Source organism: Pelophylax lessonae (assembly GCF_965119305.1).
Source record: "Pelophylax lessonae genome assembly, chromosome: 5".
In the NCBI taxonomy this organism is placed as follows: Eukaryota; Metazoa; Chordata; class Amphibia; order Anura; family Ranidae; genus Pelophylax; species Pelophylax lessonae.
This window is the reverse complement of record NC_138772.1, coordinates 16,754,806-16,781,355: the sequence shown is the minus strand read 5'-3', so window position 1 is coordinate 16,781,355 and position 26,550 is coordinate 16,754,806. Positions and strand designations below refer to the sequence as shown.

The 26,550-nt window shown below is 42.5% G+C and overlaps 1 protein-coding gene across 1 annotated transcript in view; it reads right to left on the bottom strand.

Annotated features, from left to right (window-relative positions):
* The window catches only part of OBSCN (obscurin, cytoskeletal calmodulin and titin-interacting RhoGEF), a 740,285-nt gene that overhangs the window by 565,516 nt on the left and 148,219 nt on the right, over positions 1–26,550 (bottom strand). The window contains exons 23-31 of the mRNA XM_082257722.1: positions 21,400–21,666; positions 19,430–19,542; positions 18,185–18,338; positions 16,015–16,176; positions 13,176–13,280; positions 6,706–6,972; positions 4,575–4,844; positions 1,230–1,496; positions 765–1,031 (exon numbers count right to left, since the gene is read on the bottom strand). Coding sequence (XP_082113848.1) covers positions 765–1,031; positions 1,230–1,496; positions 4,575–4,844; positions 6,706–6,972; positions 13,176–13,280; positions 16,015–16,176; positions 18,185–18,338; positions 19,430–19,542; positions 21,400–21,666 — 1,872 coding nt within the window. The remainder of the gene's footprint in view (positions 1–764; positions 1,032–1,229; positions 1,497–4,574; positions 4,845–6,705; positions 6,973–13,175; positions 13,281–16,014; positions 16,177–18,184; positions 18,339–19,429; positions 19,543–21,399; positions 21,667–26,550) is intronic.

Sequence of the window (26,550 nt, the reverse complement as noted above, 5' to 3'; positions counted from 1 at the left end):
TCTTCTGGGACCTCTGACATGTCCCAGAAGATTGCAAGGAGGGAGGGGGAGAGGAGAACTTCCGTTCAGGGCGCCGCAGCGCTCCGAGCGGAAGTGGGAGCGGGTACCTGTCAAAACCAGGTACCCGCTCCCCCCCAAAAAAATGACATGCCAAATGTGGCATGTCAGGTGGTTAGAATAGCTAAAGCGAAAGCTCCACTTTTGGGTGGAACTCCGCTTTAACTTACCTTCCTTCTACTTCCTCCTTATGCGCCCGCGGCCCCTGACGTCACTTCCTCCTTTGCATTGACTCCTGGGAGATGAGCGTCATCAATCCCAGGAGTCAATGCGTCTGCACCGGTGTCCCTCGTCACTTCCGGTGCAGGCGCGTCATTCCCTGCTGAATGAATTAGAACAGCCTCTGGGCATGCGCAGAACCAGCTGCGGGATGATGTGTCTGCACCGGAAGTGACGAGGCATGGGATTCTGGGACTCCGACATCCAGGAAGAGGGACATGAAGAGGGACGCTACGGCTTCAGCTGCCCACACCGCAGATGGCAGTGCTGGACAAGAAATTTTCAAGGTAAGTTTTTCTTCTTACAGGTACACTAAACAGGGGACAGTTCAGAGGCTATCGTTGCTTAAATGCACTAGCCCTGACTGTCCTAGGGGTATTTTTATCAAAAAAAATAAAAAATTTGGGCCGGAACTCTGCTTTAAGTGGTTAAATAGCTGATTTTGGGGTGAATTTGAATAAATGCTTTTCCAAACATTGCCCATTCACCTTTAACTTTTAGCTCCGCGTTGAGTGTGAGTTTTGTGGTCTTTAAAGTTATGGTGCCGGAGTCCTGGGGGGCCACCTGTTTTAGAGTCAGCGTGTGGCAGGCTCCAATTTTCTTGATGTCGTTGTAGTTGTTTGTGTATAGTAGGGTGTTGTTCAGGAACCATTCCACTTCTTCATCATCATGGGAGAGCTCACAGGAGAAGGCCACGCTGTTCTCTTCTTCTACTTCCACATTGGCCAGTGGCTTCAGCACCTTCACGTCACGCACTATAGTAGAGAGAAAAGACTCCATTTCCATTTTTTCCATTGCATTGCATGTATTTCCATTGCATACACATTTTTCATTATTTGTTATTGCTGTAAGCCACCTGAAATGTATTTTTGGTGCAACTTTAAACTTGCTCTTTGGTATTTTAACAATTACATTTGATATATACAATTTTGAAAAATAACCTTTACCCATACCTTGTACATGAAGTGTTGCTGAGGTTTCGGCGCTCCCAGCTTTGCAGGTATACACACCGGCGTCTTCCGGGGTCACCCTTATAATTTTCAGCTCTGCCAGATTCTTCTCCTGCCTTAGCTTGTACCTCTCTGATTGCTCAATGACCGTCTTCCCTCTGTACCATTCCACAAACTTCGGAGGAGGTTTGAATTCGCAGGACAAGACGCAGGTTTGACGCTCGCTGACGGTCTTGTCTTCAAGTTTTTGTGACACCTGCACAGGAATTTCTAGAACAAATGCAAGGTACAGTAATAGTATTAGGAGTCCTACTTGGTTGACATAGAAAATGACCAGCAGAATAAAGCATGGAAGGACATCTACAGGTTCATTTAATATTTAGATCTGATAATTAATGATAATATGTAAGAGTTTGTGCTGCCAAGAGCTCAGAGAGTCATTACTTTCCTCACCAATATCTCAAACCCCAAAATAAATTTGGTCTCAAAATTGAACCTGACCCAACCTAAAAAAAGTTTTTAAATTGGTAATAACCACTTCTGGACCAGAAGGATTTACCCCCTTAATGACCAGGCAATTTTTTGCGATTCGGCACTGCGTTCATTTAACGGGCAATTGCCGTGCGACGCTGTACCCAAATACAATTTATGTCCTATATTTCCCTACAAATAGAGCTTTCTTTTGGTGGTATTTGATCACCTGTGCAATTTTTTTTTTTTTGCGCTATTACCAAAAAAAAGTGCGACAATTCTGAAAAATAAAAACAATATATTTTTTTTCACATACTGCTATATAACATTCTCAATAAAAAAAAATGTAAAAAACTATTTTTTTTTTATCATTTTAGGCCAATTTGTATTCTGTTACATATTTTTGGTAAAAAAAAATCCCAATAAGCGTATTTTGATCGGTATGCAAATAGGTTATCGCGTCTACAAACTAGGAGAAAGATTTACCGTATTTATCGGCGTATAACACACACTTTTTCCTCCTAAAAATAGAGGGCAAAGCACCAGTGCATGTTATACGCCGATATAGTAAAAAAAAAAAAAAAAAGCCGGGCAGCGCTGAGAGGAAGAGGAGGGGGCGGGCCGGGCGGAGCAGAAGGAAGGACGAGCGGCTGCTGTCATAGGAAGTCCCACCTCCTATGATAGACAGCACAGTGGCCCAATGCCTGGACACGGGACGTGTGACATCTATCATAGGGGCCGGGACTTCAGATGACAGCGGCGGCTCGTACTCGCTTCTAATCGCACGGCCCGCCCCCCTCTGCCTCAGAGCTGCCCGGCTTTTTAAAAAAAGTAATGTAATGTAATGCAATGTAATGGCGCTGGAGAGGCTGCATTGGGGACACTTGCGCTGGCGAGGCTGCATTGGGGACACTTGCGCTGGCGAGGCTGTGCATTGGGGACACTTGCGCTGGCTAAGCTGCATTGGGGACACTTGCGCTGGGTAGACTGCATTGGGGACACTTGCGCTGACTAGGCTGCATTGGGGACATTGCGCGGGCTAGGCTGCATTGGGGACACTTGCGCGGGCTAGGCTGCATTGGGGACACTTGCGCTGGCTAGGCTGCATTGGGGACACTTGCGCTGGCTAGGCTGCATTGGGGACACTTGCGCTGGCTAGGCTGCATTGGGGACACTTGCGCTGGCTAGGCTGCATTGGGGACACTTGCGCTGGCTAGGCTGCAGAGGACACTGCACTGGCTAGGCTGCATTGATGGACACCGCACTGGCGAGGCTGCATTCAATGCAATAGTTCTGAGTTCAATGCTGTTTATTTCAAATTTTAAGCTTTTTTCCTAAAATTTCCTTCCTAAATGTGAGGTGCGTGTTATACGCCAGTGCGTGTTATACGCCGATAAATACGGTATGTCATTTTTAATTATTTATTTATTTTTTACTAGTGATGGCGGTGATCAGCGATTTTTAGCAGGACTGTGACATTGCTGGGGACAGATCGGACCCCTAACTGACAGTTTTGACACTTTTGAGGGGACCAGTGACATTACTACAGTAATCAGTGCTAAAAATATGCACTGTTACTGTAATAATGACACTGGCAGGGAAGGGGGTTAAAACTGTGGGTGATCAAGGGGTTAAATGTGAGTGCACTATCGTTGGTGTCAGCAAGAGGGATAGTGCCCTATCTTTGGTATCAGTGGAAGGGATAGTGCCTCATCGTTGGTGTCAGCAAAAGAAGGATAGGGCCCCATTTTGGTGTCAATGGGAGGGATAGTGCCCCATCATTGGTGTCAGTGGGAGGAATAGTGTCCCATCATTGGTGTCAGTGGGAGGAATAGCGCCCCATCATTGGTATCAATGGAAGGGATAGTGCCCCATCATTGGTGTCAGTGGGAGGAATAGTGTCCCATCATTGGTGTCAGTGGGAGGAATAGTGCCCCATCATTGGTGTCAGTGAGAGGAATAGTGCCCCATCATTGGTGTCAGTGGGAGGAATAGTGCCCCATCATTGGTGTCAGTGAGAGGAATAGTGCCCCATCATTGGTATCAGTGGGAAGAATAGTGCCCCATCATTGGTATCAATGGAAGGGATAGTGCCCCATCATTTGTATCAGCAGGAGGACTAGTGCCCCATTATTGGTGCCAATGGGAGGAATAGTGTCCCGTTATCTGTATCAGTGGTAGGAACCATGACCCACTGTTGCTGACAGTGGGGGGAATAATGCCCCAAGAAGCAGATAAAATCAAGGAAAGAGCCGTAGTTTGCAGACCACTGTTATAAAGCCATAATTTGTGGAAACCTGACCATCACACAAATATGAGCCTGTGGGACATCCGATTCCAAAACCATGGCCATTATAATTGATTTGGTTCCCTTTGTAGTTATAACATCCTCCACTCTTCTAGAAAGACTTTCCAGAAGATTTTGGAGTGAGGCCAGGTACTGATGTTGGATGGGAAGCTAACAATATGTGTTCTAATTCATCCCAAAAGTGTTGAGTAGTGTTGAGGTCAGGGCTCTGTGCAGGACACTCGAGTTCCTGTACACCAGACTGGTCAAACCATGTCTCTATGGAGCTGGCTACTGCAAGTCTGGAGAAGCGCAATTCTCTAAAACGTCTTTGCTCACCCCCGGCCTTCCAGTTCTTACCAAAGCTATTCAAAAGGGCTGAGGTCAAGGCAGGTCACTGGAGTTGTATGTCCCCCTAGATAGCAACACTTCAGCACAGTTGTTATTATCTTGGAGTGTATGTATTATATATGTGGTGGTCAGGTGTTCGCAATCATTAGGCCAGATAGGGCCATTTTTGGGTTGTGGTCATAGTTACACTTAATTGACTTCAGTATGTAAATCTGCACAAAACTCTGAGATCAAATTACCTTTCACCACCAAATTTGCAGTGGATTTGGATTTTCCAATATGGAACTGAACCGCTCCAGTCATCTCTGGAGACGTTTTCCATAAGATGAGACGATGAATGGTACCCTCTTGCTCAATTGTTATGTTTTTTCCATCTTGCAGGACTTCACCACCCAGAATCCATTTTGCGGGCTTGACGGACGCAATAGATGTCACACATTCAAAGGCGGCCTTTTCAGGCAGCGTCACCTCCACGTCACTCAGTTCTTTGACGATGTTTATAGATTGTTCTTTAAAAGATAAGAAGCAAAAGTTTTTCCTAGTCATACAAGCTAAATTGGGAATCACTGACCCTTACAATGCACTCAGGTAACACAGCCAACCCATCCAAGGTTTCGGCCTTTCTTCCCAGGATGGGTGTAATAACCACCTCATTGCTTAAATGTTCCCTGGCACCCACTGTAAAGTCACTACTCTAATCTGGTGTGAATCCTATGCTGTCTCTTACTGGGGGAGTGACTGTAAGAAACAGAAAAAAAGATCTAGAAAAGTAGTGCAGTTCTATGCAGACATTGGATCCATCCTATTGATAGGAAGTCGGTTTAAAGTCAATAAACTCAATCAGGGCATGTGCAACATTGTCCATTTCTCAGCCTGTAATAGAAAACACAAGCAGCTTTAATAAAACACTAAGGTGAAAGGGGTTGTGTGCATTTTTCCTGTGCTGAGAGAGAAGTGGGCATTCTGCAGAAAGACTAGGACCAGGACAGAGTTGCTGCACCTGGAGAGAAAAGAGGGGTGAATTCTTACGGAGTGGCAGAGGCTGTGAGTGGACGGTGGCATCTGAAAGCAGTAAAGGCAGAGCGACAGTCTTGCTGGGGCAGTGAAGCAAGTTCTGGATGCTGGAGAGCCTGCTGTTTAGCTTAAGAGTGAGATACCGAGGACACAGACAAAAAGGGACGCTTTGCCTAGTGAGCGTAAGGAAATCTCCTGCTGTCACAGAGCTGGTGAGTGGCCGCTGGCTAATCCTGCACTACAGTTTTTCAAAAGAGGGACAAAGCTGCCTGCCACAAACTCTGTGTGATTGCCTGCCACAGCTCTTAAAGTGACACTATCCCAAGGGCTACAACATAATGTTTTGGGCCCCAACAAGCTGGCCAGCAAAAGGACTAGAGTAGTATACTACTAAATGCTGACTTTTACTGTGGCATATTTCTATAGATCTCTCCCCTTGGGGTTACCCAGTGCAGGCCTCAAAAGAAGTTTCTTCTATGACAATTACTGTTTCTGCAGCATATTACTCTTATCGCTTAGGCATTGCAGTACATTTTCTTGCTGTTTGCTTGCTGCAGTATATTTTTTGAATTGTTCAACAGTTATAATATACAGCAGTGATGGCAAACCTTGGCACCCTAGATGTTTTGGAACTACATTTCCCATGATGCTCAACTACACTGCAGAGTGTATGAGCATCATGGGAAATGTAGTTTCAAAACATCTGGTTGTTCAAGGATGACCCACTAGTATTGACAACTTCAAAACCAAAATCTTAAAATGTAAATATTCTTATTACAACTTTAGTTAAAATATCGTAAGTAATCCAGAATATCCAAATCTTAAAAGTACAACATATAATATGTAGCTTTTGTCGCTTGTTAAGTCAACGCGTTTCACGGATACACGACTGCTTCAGGACTATGCTCCTAGTCCTGATATTCTGGATGTATTACATATGATATTTTAACTCACGTTGTAATAAAAATATTTAGATTTTTTTTAAGATTTGGATTTTTAAGTTGTCAATACTGGTAGGTCATCCTTGAACACCCTTTTTCTCTCATTTTAGATACTCTTTTGTTTATATATTTTGTTGGGTTGATGACTTTCTGGAATATTGTTAATCTGATAAAAACATACTCTCCACATAATTCAATTGGTTCTATAAAATGTTTCATAAAGCAATCTGGAAGCAGAATAATGCCTGACTACTAACTATTTTTGTCTCTTTCCTCAGAAAAAAACAATGCCCTCTGCTTTCAGGGCACAAACTGAAGGCATAATTTAGGATCTACAAAGGCTTCTGGGAGGCCTGCTATATGACATATCTCCAAGGCTCAGTGACCAATCAGAGCAGTTTTACAAGCAGGTTACCTTCAATTAGCAACTGGGCAGAGGTCTTATCATCCCCGGCGTCACAGGTGTAAGTGTCTTCATCCTGGAATTCCACCTCATTGATGATGAGTTTTCGGTACAGCTCTTGGCTGACAATCTCATATCGATTTCCTGGCTGAAGCTGTTTGTCCTTCTTGAACCACCTGACCTCGGCGTTTGCACGAGACACTTGGCACTCAAGGAACGCCCTATGCTTCTCTATAGCGATCTTATCCCGCAGGGGTTTGGTGATTTTGACAGGAAGTTCTGCAATCATAATTTTTGATGAAACAATTTAAGGTGCAAGAAGATTGAGTGAGAGCCATATGTCCTACAGCTAATGTAGTCTAGACTGGTATGCTGTGTTATTACCCTTCAAAAAGATATGAAAAAACGGCACCCGATCTTCTAATCTTCTATGTGTCCTTTATTTCTTCTCCGGCTTACATACAAGGCATAGCAGGGGAGCTAACATGTTTCAACCAATGTGGCCTTACTCATAGCTACTGTATGAGTGGCCGAAACATGTAAGCACCTGTACTATGCCTTGTAGGTAAGCTTGAGAAGATATATAGGACATATATTTCCTTTATTTCTTCTCCGGATTACATACAAGGCGTAGCAGGGGAGCTAACATGTTTCAACCAATGTGGCCTTACTCATAGCTATGAGTGGCCGAAAAATGTAAGCAACTGTACTATGACTTGTATGTAAGCTGGAGAAGAAATAAAGGACATATACAGTGGAGATCGAAAGTTTGGGCACCCCAGGTAAAAATTTGTATTAATGTGCATAAAGACGCCAAGGAAAGATGTAAAAATCTCCAAAAGGCATCAAATTACAGATTAGACATTCTTATAATATGTCAACAAAAGTTAGATTTTATTTCCATCATTTACACTTTCAAACTAACAGAAAACAAAAAATGGCGTCTGCAAAAGTTTAGGCACCCTGCAGAGTAAATATCTTGTACTGCCCCCTTTGGCAAGTGTCACGGCTTGTAAACGCTTTTTGTAGCCAGCCAAGAGTCTTTCAATTCTTGTTTGAGGTATCTTTGCCCATTCTTCCTTACAAAAGTCTTCCAGTTCTTTGAGATTTCTAGGCTGTCTGTCACGCACTGCTCTTTTAAGGTCTAGCCATAGATTTTCAATTATGTTGAGGTCAGGAGATTGTGAAGGCCATGGCAAAACCTTCAGTTTACGCCTCTTGATGTAATCCCTTGTGGATTTCGAGGTGTGTTTAGGATCATTATCCATTTGTAGAAGCCGTCCTCTCTTTAACTTCAGCTTTTTCACAGATGGCATCAAGTTACCATCCAAAATTTGCTGAAATTTTATTAAATCCATTTTTCCTTCTACTCGTGAGATGTTCCCTGTGCCACTGGCTGCAATACAACCCCAATGCATGATTGATCCACCCCAATGCTTAACAGTTGGACAGAGGTTATTTTCATTAAATTCTGTGCCCCTTCTTCTCCAAACGTACCTTTGCTCATTCCGGCCAAAAAGTTAAATTTTAACCTCATCGGTCCACAGAACTTGTTTCCAAAATGCATCAGGCTTGTCTATATGTTCATTTGCAAAGTTCAAACGCTGATTTTTGTGGTGAGGACGTAAAAGAGGTTTTCTTCTGATGACTCTTCCATGAAGACCATATTTGTACAAGTATCTCTTTATAGTGGAATAGTGTACCACAACTCCAGTGTCTGCCAGATCTTTCTGGAGGGATCGTGCAGTCAAACGTGGGTTTTGAATTGTTTTTCTCACAATCCTGTGAGCTGTTCTGTCTGATATTTTTCTTGGTCTTCCAGATCTTGCTTTAACTTCCACTGTTCATGATGACTGCCATTTCTTAATTACATTGCGAACAGAGGATATTGACATCTGAAAACGCTTTGCTATCTTCTTATAGCCTTCTCCAGCTTTGTGAGCGTCAACTATTTTGAGTTTCAGTTTTCTAGACAACTGCTTAGAAGATCCCATGGTGCTGATTGTTGGGGCAAGGTCAGATGAGTCTGGGCATTTAAAACCTTTGAGATTGACATCACCTGGTCTTCCCAGACGATGACTGAGAACAATCCATGACACTGGCAGGTCTCAGCCTTGCAAAGGGGGCAGTGCATGCTATAAATTCTTTCCAAACTTTTGCACCCACCATTTTTTTGTTTTCTGTAATTTTGAAAGTGTCAATGATGGAAATAAAATCTACCTTTTTTTGACATATTATAAGAATGTCTAATCTGTAATTTGATGCCTTTTGGAGATTTTTTCATCTTTCCTTGGCTTCTTTATGCACATTAATAACATTTTTTACCTGGGGTGCCCAAACTTTCCATCCCCACTGTAGAAGTTTATAAACCAGGTGCCATTATTTTCTTTTTATTCAGATGATTGAGAGTCTGACAGTAGTTAGGACAAGCACCAGCACCCCCTTCTGATAAAATATAGTATATGGATTGAGGGGGTAGAGCTCTTTTTGTTCCTGTTGCGTTAATGCCCTATAATTTCTTTACATGCATACGAGCAGCTCCCTGATTTATGACTATGGCAAGATTTATTAGTTTTTGATAACTTTAACCGGTTGCCGACCGCCGCAAGTACATATACTGCGGCGGTCAGCCCCGGCCAGGCAAAGTGACGTATGGGTACGTCACTAGCCTGTCACTGGCTTGTGAGCCAATAGCGGGCGAGCGCGCGCCCGCCCGCCCCGGCTCGTTCCCTAAGAAGTCAGTGCGTGTGACTGGCGGACCCGATGTCCACCGGTCACTCGCGATCGTGCGCCGTGAAGGGAGAAAGGCAGGCGGCTAATGTAAATAAAGCCGCCTGTCACTCTCCCCTGTGTAAAAATGGAGATCAAACGGTTCTACTATGTAGGACCGTTGATCTCTGTTCTTACACTAGTAGCCATGTCCAATGACAGTTAGAAACACGCCCCTAGGGACATACTTAACCCCTCCTTCCCCAATAAAGTTAACCCCTTCCCTGCCAGTGTCATTTTTACAGTAACAGTGCATATGTATAGCACTGATTACTGTAGAAATGTCACTGGTACCCCCAAAAGTGTCAAAAATGTCAGTCAAGGGTCCGATCTGTCCGCCGCAATGTCGCAAAAAATCGCAGATCGCCGCCATTACTCGTTAAAAAAAAAAACAACAAAAATGACAAAAATCTTTCCCTTAGTTAGTAAACGCAATAACTTTTGCGCAAACCATTCAAAATACGCTTATTGTGATTTTTTTTTTACCAAGCATAGGTAGCAGGAAACAAATTGGCCAAAAATGTTAAAAAATTTTGATTTTTAAATTTTTTTGGGGGAATTTCATATAAAAAAATGTGAAAAATATTGTAATTTTTGCAAAATTTTCGCTCTTTTTTTGTTTATAGCGCATGATCAAAAAATCGCACAGGTGATCAAATACCACCAAAAGAAAGCTCTGTTTGTGGGGAAAAAAATGACATCAAATTCGTTTAGGTACAGCGTCGCACGACCACGCAATTGTCCGTTAAAGTTATGCAGTGCCGAGTCGCAAAATACCCCCTGGTCGGAATGGGGGTAAAGTCTTCCGGGGCATAAGTGGTTAAATACTGTAAACATTAGTCTCCTCCTAGTAGAATTAAAGGGTTTATTAGTTTCCGTCAGTTTCATGATTCCTTCATTTAAATGCTAATGAAGTTGTCCTAGTAAAGCTTTGCTGGACAGGAAGTGGGAAATGAGGATAGCCAGGAACCATTGTGGTAGGAAAGTGATTATACTGTATAATCACCATGTGCTTTGGAGATAAGCATAGCTGGACAAAGGGAGGGCGAGAACCAGTGGTCAAGCTTTTGAGCTGAAAATAGTCAAAGAATAAGTATTGCCACAATTTTAAAAACTCCTGTTGAATCTCCCAAAGGACCCAGTGCACATAGCACTTTTCCTGTAAAAATGTATGCAGTGGTTTTTAATTACATTTACATTTTAGTTTCTCTCAATGTTAGTTTCAGCTCCACCCCAGGCTAAAGCCCAATTTATTGGTGTTCCTATGGTAAAGATACAGCCAGCTCTGTAGCCAACCTCACGTTTTCATTTTGTGGCTCTGCTGTGTTTTTGTGAAACCCTGTGCTTCCTCTGCAATCTTCATTTTTAGGCTAAGTTTAGACATGCATTTGGGGAGGGGCAGTAAAAATGCAAGCCTGAGACATATTTTTAACACCTCCCAACTGCCCCCTCTTAAACCACAGTGAAAAGGCATGCTCACATGCTGTGGTCATGATGCTTCTCTGCCATGGCAAAAAAGAAGGGGTTTAGAGGTAGTGCCCTAGCTCCTGGTGGGGAGGGGTACAGGGGTGGATCGGGGGCTCCCGGAGACTACTGTTGGGTGAGACCTGGGTTCTGCGGGGGGGGCACGGGACTAGCGATGCTATACTGCATGATGTTTTTCAAACAATACATTTTTCAGGTGGTAGCTATTTGGATGTCTGGACATTTTTCTTTTTGTGCTACATGACAAAAAGTATCCAACATATTGCAATGGACACAGTTACAGCACATTTATTCAGTATAAAAGGGGTTAAAACAGGCAGTAAGTTTTGTTTTAAGCTTTGTTTAAATCAAGGGTCTCCAAAATTTTTAAGCAAAGGGCCGGTTTACTGTCCTTCAGGCATTAGGAGGGCCGGACTATGGCAGGCCATATTTATTGCAAATTTCTTTCCTGCAACCATGGGTTGCAGGAAAGAAATTCACACAGTTCCCCCATCAACACAGACAGTATTGACAGGGGAATCCCTTCTGATGAGCAATTGTCTTCTCCTCGCGTGGGGGTGGCCGGAAGCCGTCCGAGCTGGGAGAAGACAGTGATTATTGCTAGCGGCTATAGCAGCTGCTAGCCATAATTGCAAGAGAATCCTGCAGGCTGGTTGTAGCCTGCCCATTAACAATGTTGGTGTCAGTGGATGGAATAGTGCCCCAAGCAGGGCTGGCGCAAGACATTGTGCTGCCTGGGTCCAAAAATGAAATGCTACCCCCCCCCCCAAAAAAAAAAAATGACACCCATCCACCAAAAAGACATTTCCATAAAGCAAAGAGACATCCCCATATAGTAAAGAGACAGCCCAATCCAGCAAAGAGACATCCCCATATATTCAGCAAACAGACATGCCCAATCCAGCAAAGAGACATGCTCAATCCAGCAAAGAGACATGCTCAATCCAGCAAAGAGGCATGCCCAATCTAGCAGAGACATCCCCAGTCCAGCAAAGAGACATGCCCCCTCCAGCAAATAGACATGCCCAATCCAGCAAATAGACATACCCAATCCAGCAAATAGACATGCCCAACCCAGCAAAGAGGCATGTCCAATCTAGCAGAGACATCCCCAGTCTAGCAAAGAGACATGCCCCCTCCAGCAAGTAGACATGCCCAATCCAGAAAATAGACATACCCAATCCAGCAAAGAGACATGCTCAATCCAGCAAAGAGGCATGCCCAATCTAGCAAAGACATCCCTAATCCTGCAAAGAGACATGCCCCCTCCAGCAAATAGACATGCCCAATCCAGCAAAGAGACATGCCCCCTTCAGCAAAGAGACATGCCCCCTCCAGCAAAGAGACATGCCCCCTCCAGCAAAGAGACATGCCCCCTCCAGCAAAGAGACATGCCCCCTCCAGCAAAGAGACATGCTCAATCCAGCAAAGAGACATGCCCTCTCCAACAAAGACACATAAAACATCATCCCAGCTCACAGGTATATGAATTGTGCAGCACCAAGAAAAGTCCCCCCTTCCTCTTTCACCGCCACCGACCAACTACGCTCCGATTCGATAATGCAACATGCGGCAACAGCAGCGCTGCAGTGGCGGCAGGTGCTTCTGCTACTAAAGCCTGTGCTGTTCAGGGAACTGGAGAGCTGCTCCACCCCCCGTCCCACTCCGCCTCCCAGCAGTACAAATTGTACTGCTGGGGAGTGCAACAGGGTGGGGCGGGGCTCGGGAGCGGAGCATGATGCAAGGATGTCACTGCACGGTAGAGGGAGAGAGCCTCGGGTCCTCAGGCAGTGCCCCCCTGTTGCTGCCCCTCTTCAAGTGCCGCCTGGGTCCCATGGACCCACCGGGCCCCATGGTAGGGTTGGCCCTGGGTCCCAAGGGTCGGATAAAGGCAAGCAAAGGGCCATATCTGGCCCCCGAGACATAGTTTGAAGACCACTGGTTTAGATAAATATTACCTTGTAGATAGTTAGAAGAAGGGGGTAGACAGTTTTGGTTTGACTGCATTGTGTGACTATTTTCTTCCATAGATATTACCCTATTTTACTTTCTGCAATTAGCATATTAAAAATCTTTACTCCAGTAAAGAAATCTCCTTTTACACCTTTTGTGTGTGTTAATTCTTGCTTTCTTGAAGCTCTCCGGATCAACATATCTTTAAGCTGCTTGCCTAGAGATCAGCTAAGATTGGCTTTGGGTATAAGACTTCCAAAGAATTCTGTCCTCACCTTTAATAAGCAGATTAGCACGAGATTCTGCATTTTCTGCCACAAATTTAATCTCTCCAGCATCCTCAGACTGAACGCTTTTGAAGTTCAAAGAATACGTCCTTCCTGCAATCAAAAGTATCTTTATCAGAATAAGAAGGAAATTAAACTGTAACAACAAACAGATTTTAAAGAGATGGAAAGTTGTGTGTAGAATACTTATCATATTTACTGCATTTTATCAGGAACAAAAGAGGGTCTTGCGCCTCGATGTGTGGAGTTTTACCTTCATATATACATTGTATTGCTGATTGGCGGTATGGTGTAATATTCCGATACAATGCCACCAAGATTTGATATACTTGCACTTTGATTATTTTGTTCAGTTTTATTTTAATTTTTTTGTACGCTAATTATTTGTAAAAATGTATTTTCACAAGCATTCATTACAGGGTATTCTCATAATGTAGATTATGCTTGCTGGCAGCCTCTGTAAACTGACTAATGAAGACAGTCCCCACCCTCAGCTAGCAGATTAGGGGTAATGTCACCTGATATGCATACCTATTCATAGCATAGGAGAAGAAAGAATGTGAAAGAAAAGGAGAATAACAGTAAGAAAAAGAAGGTAACAAAAAATAAAAGAAGGAAAGGAGAGGCCAGGAAAGAGAAAGAGAGGAAAGGAAAGGGGATGGAGGAAGGGAAAAGGGAAAGAAGGAGAAAGAGAGGAAGGAAAGAAAGAAAGAAAAAGAGAAAGAAATAGAAATAGAGGAAAGATAGAGAAACAGAAAGAGAAAGAGAAAGAGAAAAAGAGAAGAAGAGAAAGAGAAAGGAAGATAAAGGAAAGGAAAGATGAAAGGAAAGCAAAAAAAAAAGGAAAGGAAAGGAAAGAAAGATAAATGAAATCAAAGGAGGATAAAGGAAAGGAAAGGAAAGGAAAGGAAAAGGGAAAGGAAAGATAAGGAGAGGAAAGAGAAAGGTAAGGAAAGGAAAGGAACAAAAAGAGAAAGGAAAGGAAATGAACAAAAAGAGAAAGGAAAGGAAAGAAAGATAAAGGAAAGGAATGGAAATGGAAATGGAAATAAAAGAAAAGGAAAGAAAGAGGAAGAGAAAGGAAAGGAAAGGAAAAGGAAAGGAAAAGGAAAGGAAAAGGAAAGGAAAAGGAAAGGAAAAGGAAAGGAAAAGGAAAGGAAATTAAAAAAAAAGAGAAAGGAAAGATAAAGGAAAAGGAAAGGAAAAAGGAAAGGAATAGGAAAAAGAAAGGAAAAATGAAAGGAAAAGGAAAGGAAAAGGAAAGGAAAATGAAAGATAAGGAGAGGTAATCTAAAGAGAGAGAAAGAAAAAAGGAAAGAGGAAAAGAAAAGGGAAATGGTGAAAAGTACAGGGAAAGGCTATGGAAAAGAGAATGAAAGGGAAAAGCTAGGGAAAAGAAAATGAAAGGGAAAGGACATTCTAAAGAACAGAAATAAATCTAAAGGAAAGAGGGCTTAGTAGAGAAAAGAAAAGCAAAAAAAAAAGCAAAGGGGAAGGAGTTTAAAAGAAAAAAGGGAAGTGAAGGAAATGAAAAGAAAGGAAAGGCAATGAATAAGGGAAGGAAAGGATAAAGGAAAGCAAAAAAAAAAAAGTTAGATTTTAGGATAGAAAAGGAAAAGAAAAACGTAATAAAAGAAAATGAAAGGAAAGGCCATTAGAAGGGGAAGAAAAGGTAGGTGAAGGGCGGGAAAAAGAAAGTAAAGTAATAAAAATAAACGGAGAGGATAGGGGAAATAAGGTGATAATAAAAAAAAAAAAAAGAAGATGACGGGAAGGAAACTAAGAAAGTTGAAAGGGAAAGGAAATGAAAATAAGATAAAAGGCAAGAGCTGAGAAAAGGAAAGGAAAGCTAATAAAAAAAAAGGAAAAGAGAAGGCATTTAAAAGAAACAGGGAAGTGAAGAAAACAAAAAGAAGTGAAAGGCAATGAAAAGCAGATGGAAAGGATAAAGGAAAGGGAGAAAATGATAAAATAGATGGTTTTAGGAAAGATAAGGGAAGGGAAATGGAAAGTAAAGAAAGGAAAGGTAATAAAAAGGGACAAAAAGGTATATGAAGGGTAGGAAAAGGTAAAGGAACGAAATGAAGATAAAGGTAGAGGATATTAAATAATGTGAGTGTTAAGTTAAGGGGGATGAGAGAAAGAAACAGGAAGTAAACTAAGGGGTGGGAAAGGAAAAGAAAGTAAGAAAAAGGAAAGGATAAGCAGCTAAGTAGAGAAAAGGAAAGAAAAAAAGGCAAAAGGGGGGTATTTAATAGTAGAGGGGAGAGAAGGAAATTAAAAGAACGGAATAGCAGTGAAAAGGGGAAGGAAAGGAAGGTGAGAGCAGGAAAAAGAAAGTAAAGAAATGAAAATAAAAGGAGAGAATAGGAAATAATGTGAGTGTAAAGAAAAGGGGATAAGAGAAAGAGAAGGGAAGGCAAATAAGGAAAGTCAAAGATTTTGGAGCACTACTAGTCTAAAGATAAAGGTTGCATCATCGCATAACTCAAGGCCTAATCACATTTTAGTTTTGAATATATTGTGAAAAGATAAGAAACTCTTTCAAACGTTGGCATTCCTCTTCCCACTCTGGCCAAACTAAAAAAAAGCAACAGTTGTTTCATTGGAGCTATGTTGAGTGGCCAGTACTCCACAATGTTCTTCATTAAAGTAATGCTGGCCACAAAATGACCCTACATCCTGATAGAGGGGTCTGAATGACAGATTTCTCCACACCATGAACATCATTAAATACATCTAATATATTTACAAGAAAAGGATTACTTCTCCCCATCTCCAGGAGACAGGTGCTCTTTAAACATATACCAACACCTTACACACTCACCTTCCTGACGCATCTTAACATTCTCTCCCGCTCTCAGCTTGACGCTATTTTTGTACCACTGAGTCTGGACGTCATCATGAGAGATCTGGCAGAGGAACGAGGCCGATCCCTTCTCCTCCACCTCCACATCCACTAATGGCTTAATGAAATGGATTTCCCGAGCTATGGTTCAGATGAGGAAGGATGATGATGGATGAATGAATGATACATAGCAATCCACATGGCAACAATAACTTGGAAAAATTATAGGTTTCAAACAAGATAAAGTTTAGTTTAAAGTGATGCTGGGCTAATTCAAATTGAGAATTTGATGTAAAAATACATAAGGAGACATTTTTTTCAGTGAAAATCCCCAATGCCAAAACTATCATTAAATCTAGAGATACAGGTAGCTGAAATAGGACCTGGCGATCCAATTCCAATTGACTGCACCCCTGTGTACAAAGCCAGCTCCATAAAGAAATGGTGTGACCAGTTCAGTGTGAAGGAACTCAAGTGGCCTTCACAGAGCCCTGACCTCAACCCTACTGATCACCTTTCAGCTGAATTGGTACCTTTCAAGACAGGTTTCCAATTCAATATTGGTACCTGACCTCAACCCTACTGAAACCATTTTGGATGAATTGGAACACAGATTGTGAGCCAGGTCTTCTGATTCAACACCAATACCTGAAATTATAAATGAACCCAAATTCCCACAGACTTACACCAAAATTTTGTTGCAGGCCTTCCCAGAAGAGCAGAGAATGTTATAGCTACAAAGAGGGCTGACTCCATCATAATGGACATGGTTTTGGAATGGCATGTCCTATGGGAATGGAACATCCCATTTTTGGAATGGGATGTGATGGTCAGGCTTCCACAAAATATAACTATATTTTGTATTTGTAAGCCAAGGTACCAGCACTTCCGTGTGTTCGCCTTAAAAACATTTTATGCTGGGTCAGGTTTAAGACCAAACTTACCATGCTTTGACCAGTTTGGTGCAGGACACTCAATTTGCTCCAAATCAAACTGGCCAAACTATGTCTTTTTGGAGCTGGCTATGTACACAGGGGCACAGTCATGCTAAAACAGAAAAGGGCCTTCCCCGAACTGTAACCCATATGAGATTGTTGGACATTTCATTCGCAAACCATTGCCATTAATATGGATTTGGCCCCCTTTTCCACTCTTCTGGGAAGGCTTTTCACAAAATTTTGGAGTGTCTTTGGGAATTTGTACCCATTGGTGAATTCAGATACTGCTGTCGGATGAGAAGACCTGGCTCACTATTGGTGTTCCAATTCATCCCAAAGGTGATCAGTTGGGTTGAGGTCAAGGCTCTCTGCAGACACACAAGTTCCTCCACACCAAACTGGTAAAACCATGTCTTTATGGAGATGTTGCTTGAGAAGACCTGACTTAACACCTGACCTGATTTATCCCAAAGGTGTGCAGTAGGGTTGAGGTTAGGGCTCTGTACAGGACACTCGAGTTCTTCCACATCAGACTGGTCAAACCATGTCTTTACGGAGCTGGCTTTGTACACAGGAGTACAGTCATGCTGGAACAGAAAAGGACCTTCCCCAAACTATTACCCCGAGACTGGAAGAGCACAGTTGTCTAAATGTCTTTGCATTATGTAGCATTAACGGTACCCTTCACTGGAAACACCTGAACTTTGTCACTTGGAGTGGTTTTCCTAGGCGTGATAATCAAGTGTTAATAAATATTTGACCAAATAGTGTAGTAAGGGTCGAAATAAGTGCTGTAAAGCACAACTGTTGCTGTACAGCTGAACTTGGCCCCATCCTCTACCACCTTCTTAGCTTCCTTATGACCTCAGGCACCAATAGAAAATCTTAGGGGTGGGAATGAGTTGGGTAAAGCATAACTTTTACAGGTCAAGATTTCCACATAAGTTTAGTAGGCTGTATCTCTGGATCTACTGAATGTATCTCTGAATCTACTGAGCACTATTTCAATACAGGGGAGAAGCCTGTACAACTGAAGGGGAGACCGGAAGTAAGATGTAACACAAGAAAGACCCATTTAAACCATTTTCCCAGCATAATTAATCAACAGATTTCACAAATCACAAAGAAAAATCAGGGTGGGTGGTTAGTGATGTCATGGCGGATGGTGTTATTCACACACTACATATCACAGATTGCCATCTCTGACCTACCTTTGACTGTCAGGTTGGCGGATGTCTTGTCGTCCCCAGCATCGCAGACGAAGGTGCCCTTGTCGTCAAACTCGCACTTGTGGATGGTGAGGTTTCTCTTTGTGCCTTGGGAGATAATGGTGACCTTCTTGCTGGGTCGTAATTCAGATCCATCCTGAGAAGACCAATAGACATATGAATGGCTTTCTGATACCATATTTTCATATAATTAGTCATGTTGGGGAAAAAAATTGATTTTTGTACTCACATTATAATCCTTCTCTCTGAGTTCATTGAAGGACACGGCATAACTTTTCACGGATGGTAATGGAGCTTTGTAGCTCCCAGATTTTTTAACTTTTTTTCCTTTCTTTATGGTTATTGCCTAACTGGACCTCAGCACTGCTTAGAAGAGTGAGAGGCATTTACTGCTGGGGGAGAGTGACAGGCCACTGATGATGATGAAAGTCCCCGACATGTTTTGGCCCGCCCACGAGGCTCAGTCAGGGGAATCCCCTGACCAAGCAAAGTGGGCAGGTCAAAGCATGTTAAGGGGGGGGGGGGTCTGGACAGAGCCTAGGCTAAGGCTGCTTCCACTCTTCCGATCCTGGGACTTCTTTTCCTTCCTCATTGATTTCTTTGGAGCTGAAGTAAGCTCTTTCCCTGCCTGCATTCCCAGCAGTTGTCAGCATATAAGGACCTACGAGAACCTGAAGCAGCACACTTTATTTCTTGGTATGGGGTCAGACTGATAGGCCACACATATGGGATACACCTAAGAAAAGGTCCCCTCTGCACTACAGAGGACACAGGTAATGATGGATTCCCGTCTTTGGGGGGTCCCCACCACTTTTTTGCCACCCACCTGCAGAGACTTGGCCATGCTAGCACCTGGGATGCAAAAGGGAGTAGCCCCCCCCACAAGATACGCTCAGCCCACCTGGGGACTGACACCCACGGCAGAAGAAGGGAGCTCTGTGGTAGCAGTGGAGATGGCAGAAAAGTTCAGGAGCTGAAGAATCACAATTCCCTGTTTCTTTGAGCGGTGCCGAGGTGTGACTCGGAAATAACAAAAAATAAAGGAAAAAATGGGACCCACAAAGCTCCACTATCATCCGTGAGAGGCTAAGATAGAAAAATTACACATATCCATCAAGAAATTTTGTCACCAGCCTAAAAAACTGCAGCTAACATTTAGAAAGACTTCTTTTCAGTAAAAGCTGTAAAAGTGTGGAATAGTACATAAAAGCTGAGAATCTCATTTACCTTCAGCCATTTCACCTCGGCATTAGCTCTGGAGACCTCACACTCTAATGTCACCTTGTCCTTTTCTGCCACAGTGATGTCCTGGAGAGGATGGCTGATCTTCACTGGAGGTTCTAAAAGAGCAGAATGTATAACAGAAATATATACATTGCATCAATCAGTCTGCACACATACAGTCACCAGGGGCTATCAGTAAACTGGAGAAATGAAAGCTCAATTGAACTTTCAGTTTAAGTCAGACAAATACCTTCCAAGTGCATCAAAAACAAAAGAAGTGCAGGTGGTTTTCTTCAGAAAGCAGCCACAACCTGAGTAGAAAAGCCTGTGTCTCACCAGCATGCTGCATAGATGGATCCTTGCTCACTATGGGGATGCATTGGTCTCTTTACTGAGGTCTAACACCCATCCTGGTGAGTCTCTCCTACAGCTCCACAATCAGCAAAGCTCATTCTCCCTACTGCTTGAAGAGATTAGAAGGAGGTGTGTTGGACCTCTGCAGAAAGACCACTGCTTGCTGCAGGTCATAATAGTGACAGAGGGGCCAGATGAGCTGTGCACATTTTCAGTGTGTCAGATGCTGACATTTTAGCCAGCGTAGCACCCACAGACAAATACGAGGGGTGGTGTGGGCTCCAGGTGGGGTATTATCAACAATTTTCTTTGCAGACATGCCTTTGGCTTTGGATATTAAATAACTGAGTCACTTTAGTGCAACATATAATAAAAAACATGTTCACAATCCATACTCATGAATGGAATTTGGATGATTTCAGGGCAAATAATTATATTCTTATGTTTTAAAATAATGGCAAAGCAGATTCTCATGTACAGCTAATCTGAAACCCAAGGTAACTAATGAAGGTAAGTTTTTATTTATTATCATATACCCCTTTGAAGGTAACATATATTAGGAAAAAATAAATAAAAAATTATATAATAAAAATACATTCATACTGTATATATACAGTAATATATATATATATATATACTGTATATATATATATATATATATATATATATATCGAAGTCTTTACTTATCTGCTTTGCTGGAAAAAAAAATCAAATTGTCTTTTTACATGGATTAGTTTAGGAAAAAATGTGTCATAGGCAGCTGATGAAGGTAAGCTTTATTTATTATGATAGAATATAAAGGGAATATATATTAGGAAAAAAAACCCTTGTATAAATACACAAATATATATATATATATATATATATATATATATATATAAAATATATAAAATATATAAATAAATATATATATGTAAAATATTACTGTGCTCCCTACCCTCTCCTGCCGGCTGCTGCAGGGGATGTGTCACAATAGAGAACCAGGAAGGGGTCAGTAAATGTGTAATTTACCAGCTCCTTCCTTTTCTGAATGGACAGAGTCATAGTCAGTGACATTGTGAAAAAATAAAATAAAATGATAAAAAATAATACAATTAAAATACCAAAAAATAAAAACTACTGACACCAGTGGGTGAACTTCCAGGATCGCAAAGGTTATTCTTGCAACTGGCCCCTGGCATTTCAACACCGTGGGGAGGCCCCAAGATGGCAGGAAGGGGGCCCACTGCAGAACTTGTGAAAGGGTCCCGCTGCGGGACTGTAATAAAGGGCTCCGCAACGAGAGTAAAGGGCCTCAGGATCAGTGGGAAGAACCCTGGGCTGAAGGGAAGGGCCCCGGCCAGGGGTTCGGGGGGCCCTTCATGGTTTCTTGCACCGGACCCCGGAAGGTTCCAGTTATGCCTCTGCACACACACACTGTATATATATATATATATATATAAAATGTTGTATATGAATGTTATGTATTCTCAGTTCTAGCCAGAAGGTTCAAGCTCTATGTCACATGTTTCTAAGTCTATACTTATCTGCTTTGTTGTCTTTTACAGTTTACAAAAAATGATTTAATTAGCGTCGCTCATCAATGACATGCTACTATAGAAGCACCTGACAGGGTTTACCTTTAACGGTGAGCTTGGCTGAGGTCTGAATTCCCTCAGATTTAAAGGTGATGGTTCCGGCGTTCTCTTGTTTTACAGAGGAAAGGATGAGTCCATGTTTCTTGCCCTTGACAATGAGTTTGCAGGAATCTGAGGCTTTTAGTCTTAGTCCATCTTTGGCCCAGAATCCTTCCACGTCTTCATGAGAAAGCTCCAGTTCGAAGGTGGCTGAGTCATTTTCACGGACCTCCACATCCCGGAGACCTTTCACCAGCTTCACCTGCCGCACTGCAAGAGGAGAAAAAGATAATGCATGTGTCCAACAATACACTATGAATACAAGTACATTTATTATGAGATGAGGAGGAGACGCAGGTCTACACAAAGCAAGGCTTTCTTCTATAAAAATGGACCGGTCATTAAATATATTTTTCTGTTACTTTCATATGTGCTGAATAATGTGTCAGTGTGATACTCCCAGGTATTCATTACCTCTCAAAAACATCAAAGTACCCCCCTAACCCATGCCGTTATCTGCTTTTTCTCTCCAGAATTATGGTGCCATCTTTGTTCAAGTAGGAATTCAGTGAAAAGGTCTCGGACCCATAGTCCAGTTATAACCACCCGTTAACCCCCTTCTTAAGCCCAGACTTATTAACCAGCCATTCTCTATCCACTGACATTCTTCACCTTGAGATTTCTCACCTCTGCTCCAATATCCCCTGCTATCCCACAGCCATCAGAGCCATACATAGATCATAAGGACATTAGTACCCCAGAACTCCTACTTTGTTCTGCTTTCCACCTGACGCCCATTGCTACATAACATTCTAGTCTCTTTTATCCCCGTTGCTACCTTTGGGCTACACCTGCTGCAACAAAGCAGTTTCATATCTACTGAACCTAACCATTATAATATATTGTTGTTTAACACCATCCTTTAATTCATCTTCAATACCCTGTGCACCAACGGTCTTAAAGGGTCCCAACGTAGCCGGCAGAAGTTCATCATTAAACACTTGGCTGAGTCACTCTTTGTCTGAGGGCAGAACTGGGATTCTATAACAGAGTTTAAAGTTGAAGGCCTAAGCCTAGCCCCTTTTTTGAGAGCTTTCAAGTGACATAGCCTGCTCCATCGCTTTGTACCTCTCTTTTGGTCACTTGAGGTATAATATTTCATATCGTAAACTACGGTTTATGCTCCTTTAGAACAGTATAAGTTGGGTTTTGGCTTTAGAGGTACCCCTGTACTCATAACTGTTGTGTTTATGTGCACTGATTTTTATGTACCAACCTGTTTTTTTATATTTGTGACCTTAAAGTATAACTAAAGGCAAAACATCTTTTTTTTTTTTTTAGTTTTAGATAGAGTGGAGAGGGACTAGAATGCTTGTCAGTTTTTATTGCTTTATGTGCCCCTGTTAAGGAGATTTATCCTGTGTACCATTATAATTGAAAGTGCATACCAATGCATACCTACAAACAGGAGCTTATGATTATGTGACCAATGTGACATCCAATCACAGCAGTCACATGATTGTAAAGCCCGCCTCTGCCTCCCGCATTTAGATCTTCTTATTGGGCTGGGGGAAAGTTGCGGCAAAGGGTAAAGTGGTTGTCAACCCTTACATATACCCAGTGAAGTGACTGGCCTCTGGGGATACACAGAGATTAAAAAAATCCTTCTACATAAGGTGTACCTGTTTATCTGCAGCACTTTCTTTTCTACCATCGTTCAAAGCGCAACATTTATATAGCTTGCCTGAGCTTTCAGAAAGCAGGGAACGGAGAGCTGAAGTTACTCTCTGCAGTGCTCAATGAGAGCTGATTGGAGGGAATAGACACACCCCCACAGGAACAGAGCTGAGGCTGTCAATCACAGGCTGTGAGCTGGAGCTCCTTCCCCATCACCTTTTTCCTCCTGGTGTCAGGAAAACCTGTACACAGTATAGAGGGATTTGGTTCATATTTCATATCTTAAGATATCACAAAAGATGCAAAATCGCAGCCATGATTTATACATTCATGCTGCCATTTGGAAGTAATTATTAGACTAGTGTATGTATAAAGAAATAGAATATCCATAAATTGGCCAACAAATAGGAGATGGAGTTCACTCATTAACAACCACAGAAAAATAATTAAAAAAAACTTCAAGACTATATAGGTTCCCTTAGGGGAAATACATGAATAGGAATATAACTGCTGTCATTGTGTTTTACCAGCACTCATACTCCTAGAAGCCTAGAAGCTAAAAAAGGATTTGTGTGCATAAAGTACAGCGTGTCCCATTCACTTTGCTGCTCCAGTCATTCTGCAGGCTGGGACGAATTAGTGAACTAACTGTCATTACTATAGTGAGCCCACACAGGAAACCTCACTTCCTCTAATCCCGGCTTTACCTGGGGATATGAGTTGCCACAACAAACAGTGACCTTGTCATTCCAACACCTCTAAAACAAGCTGGAAACCTATATATATATATATATATATATATATATAAACCCCAGGGAGCTGAATCTCCCATTACTGCCTATTGCAATGTGCTCTTAAACCCTTGTAGATAGTTGGTATGTGAGCTGCACTTCATAGAACTCTTGGCCAATACACATGGTAGGTGACCCGAAATGCCTACAATGGATAATGCAGTGCGGAATCCAGGTAAAAATGCAGAACGGTACCAACATTCCCTTTATGCTTTTTTCATCTTCTATTATGCAAAAATGATCACGTATCGTCACACAGACGATAATTCACAACCTCATGGGCTCCCTTCTTCATGGCCACATACAGTGGTGCCTTGAGGAAGGGAGCTTACAAATGTAGCACCCTCCTACAGTAGTAATCTAGGCAAATTTCGTTTTTGGGCTCTTTTTGTAGTTTAGGGAGAAGTGTTTGCTTGGGTCTGCTCAGGGTCTCACAGGCAGGGAGTTTGACTGCTTCCTCTTTTTGGAAGAAGTTTCCAGAACATAGGGCTGGGAGAGTCAAATGACTAGCCTGAATATCTATCATGCCATAGCTTAGTGTTTCTTTTCCTTTTTTCTGTCAAGGTACCCTTTAAAATCAGTCACAATCTCAAGACACCCCATTCTAAAATGTAAAAAACTGAACTAATAGTTTTACATAATGCAGCAACACCCACACATGTAGAACGCGTAGCCTTAGAGGTGATTTAAGCCAATCATACATGAATTGAAATTCGGCCAGTTCAGCAGGGAATGGGCACTGTGGTTGTACAGAAGTTGATCTACCGATCAACTTCTGTACAACCACCCTGTTGGATTTTCTCCACTCGATCAACGCTGCAGGCAATGCTGATCAGTGTATTTTGATGATGGGGAAGTCCCCCCTCTGTCGTAATACAATGACACAGCGGGAAGAATTCCCCCATCCACATATTCAAGGTATAGCAGGCCAGTTTTTTTGTTCAACCCACTGGTTGAATGAAAAAACTGACTCATCTATGGCCTGCATGTGTCTTCCAAAGCAGATACACCCTTGTACTGCATAGTATTCTATAATTTTCATCTCCCTCAGTTTCTCTCCCTCGCTCAGCTAACATGATGCCAGTGTTGACGGAGAGGGACAAACAAGGATGCTCTGCAGGTGCAGGACATCCTCCTTTTAAACAGATGACGTCATTCGTTATTAGGACACTGGCGGCTGTAAGGTTGTAATGGTGCGCAGTGAAAACCCGTGGCTTTGTGTAACTAAAAGGCAGACTTGATCCACCTAATGGTTTGTATACACTTTATAGGCAATATTTAAGCATTTTGTCAAGGCACCCCAAAACAAACTTGAAGGCGCCCCAGGTGCCTGGGCACCCTGGCTAAAAAAGGCTGCCCTAACCAATCCATGGTACAGAGTGTCCAGAAGGGGACTGGGGAGGTGATAAATAGTTTGGAGCCCTGGAGAGAAGGTTCTTTCCTTGTCAGGGAGGGTTTTGAAGCCTTTGGAGGTGCTTTCCCTCTGAGGCAGCCTGTGGGGAAACTGAAGCAATCTATTGAGGAGCTGGCTGTAGGACTTCCTCTTATGGGATACGGTCTGGAGAAGGATTGTCTTCCTCACTAGTGTCCTGAGGAAGCTGGAATTTGTGCAACTGTGTTGAGGACTTGACCCACTTGACTAACCCTGAATTATGATCCCTGGTGATTGTGTGCTTTTGGGATGTAAGAGGTAGCTTGGACTAAGAAGGCTCTCATAGGGTCTCAGAATACTGGTTATTCCCCTGTGGCCTTAGCAGAATCCATGTATGAGAGATTGAGTAACGAGAGTGTCCTCTTGTTACTGTGCAGTGTTTTGGAGTATCCCTGCCCTAACCCCCTCTCCTGAGCACAGTTCTTTAAGCAATAAATATGAAGAAGGCATCCCCTAGACTGAATTATAGTAGTTGGAGCGTATGGACTGGTGTTTGTGGTGGTGGGAAGACTCTGTACTATTTGGGAAACCAGCTATTACCAGTGGCGCTTATGGAGGTAGAGCTACATAAGGTTGCAAAATGTTGACTGTATGACAATTTGCAATGATTTCTTTTTAATATCCTTGGTCCGACCCATCAAAGAGTAAATAGCCTTACACACCCCAGATATAAGCATTAAATGCCATCATACTGCTTCCAATGGCTTGTAGCTGCATAGGCCCCCCAGTTAAGCATAGCTGGGAACCCCAATGAGGAGACTAGTTCCTCAGCAGGAGGGTCAGGAAGGTACACAGCCCTCCTGGCTAGGAACCTTTCTCTGTGGTTCCACACTATTTATGCATCCTCCAACCACCATCTGGGCACATCTCCCATGGGTTTGGCTGGATCTCCATATATATTCAGAGTGCCTGTTTGATTCTCCAACTCATTAAATTCTGGAACTCTCCAGAAAACAGAGGGAAGCAATCAAACCTGCAGCCTGCAGAACCCAGAGAAACGCAAAGTACTTACATACAGCTCAAGTGATTTCAGGAGAGCAAACAAAGTACATTTGCATAATATCAAAATGCCTTCATTGCTGGGTGTCAATCTGAAGGAGTGAGTATTCTTAGGCAAGATACATTTGCAAGCAGTCCACCCTAGGTAACACCCACATGTGATGCTGTCTCCATGATTTAAAGAACTAATGCAATGAATGAAAGAGGTGGGCCGAGAGAGTCAGGCTAAGGAGGAAAGGGCTATATAATGTGGAT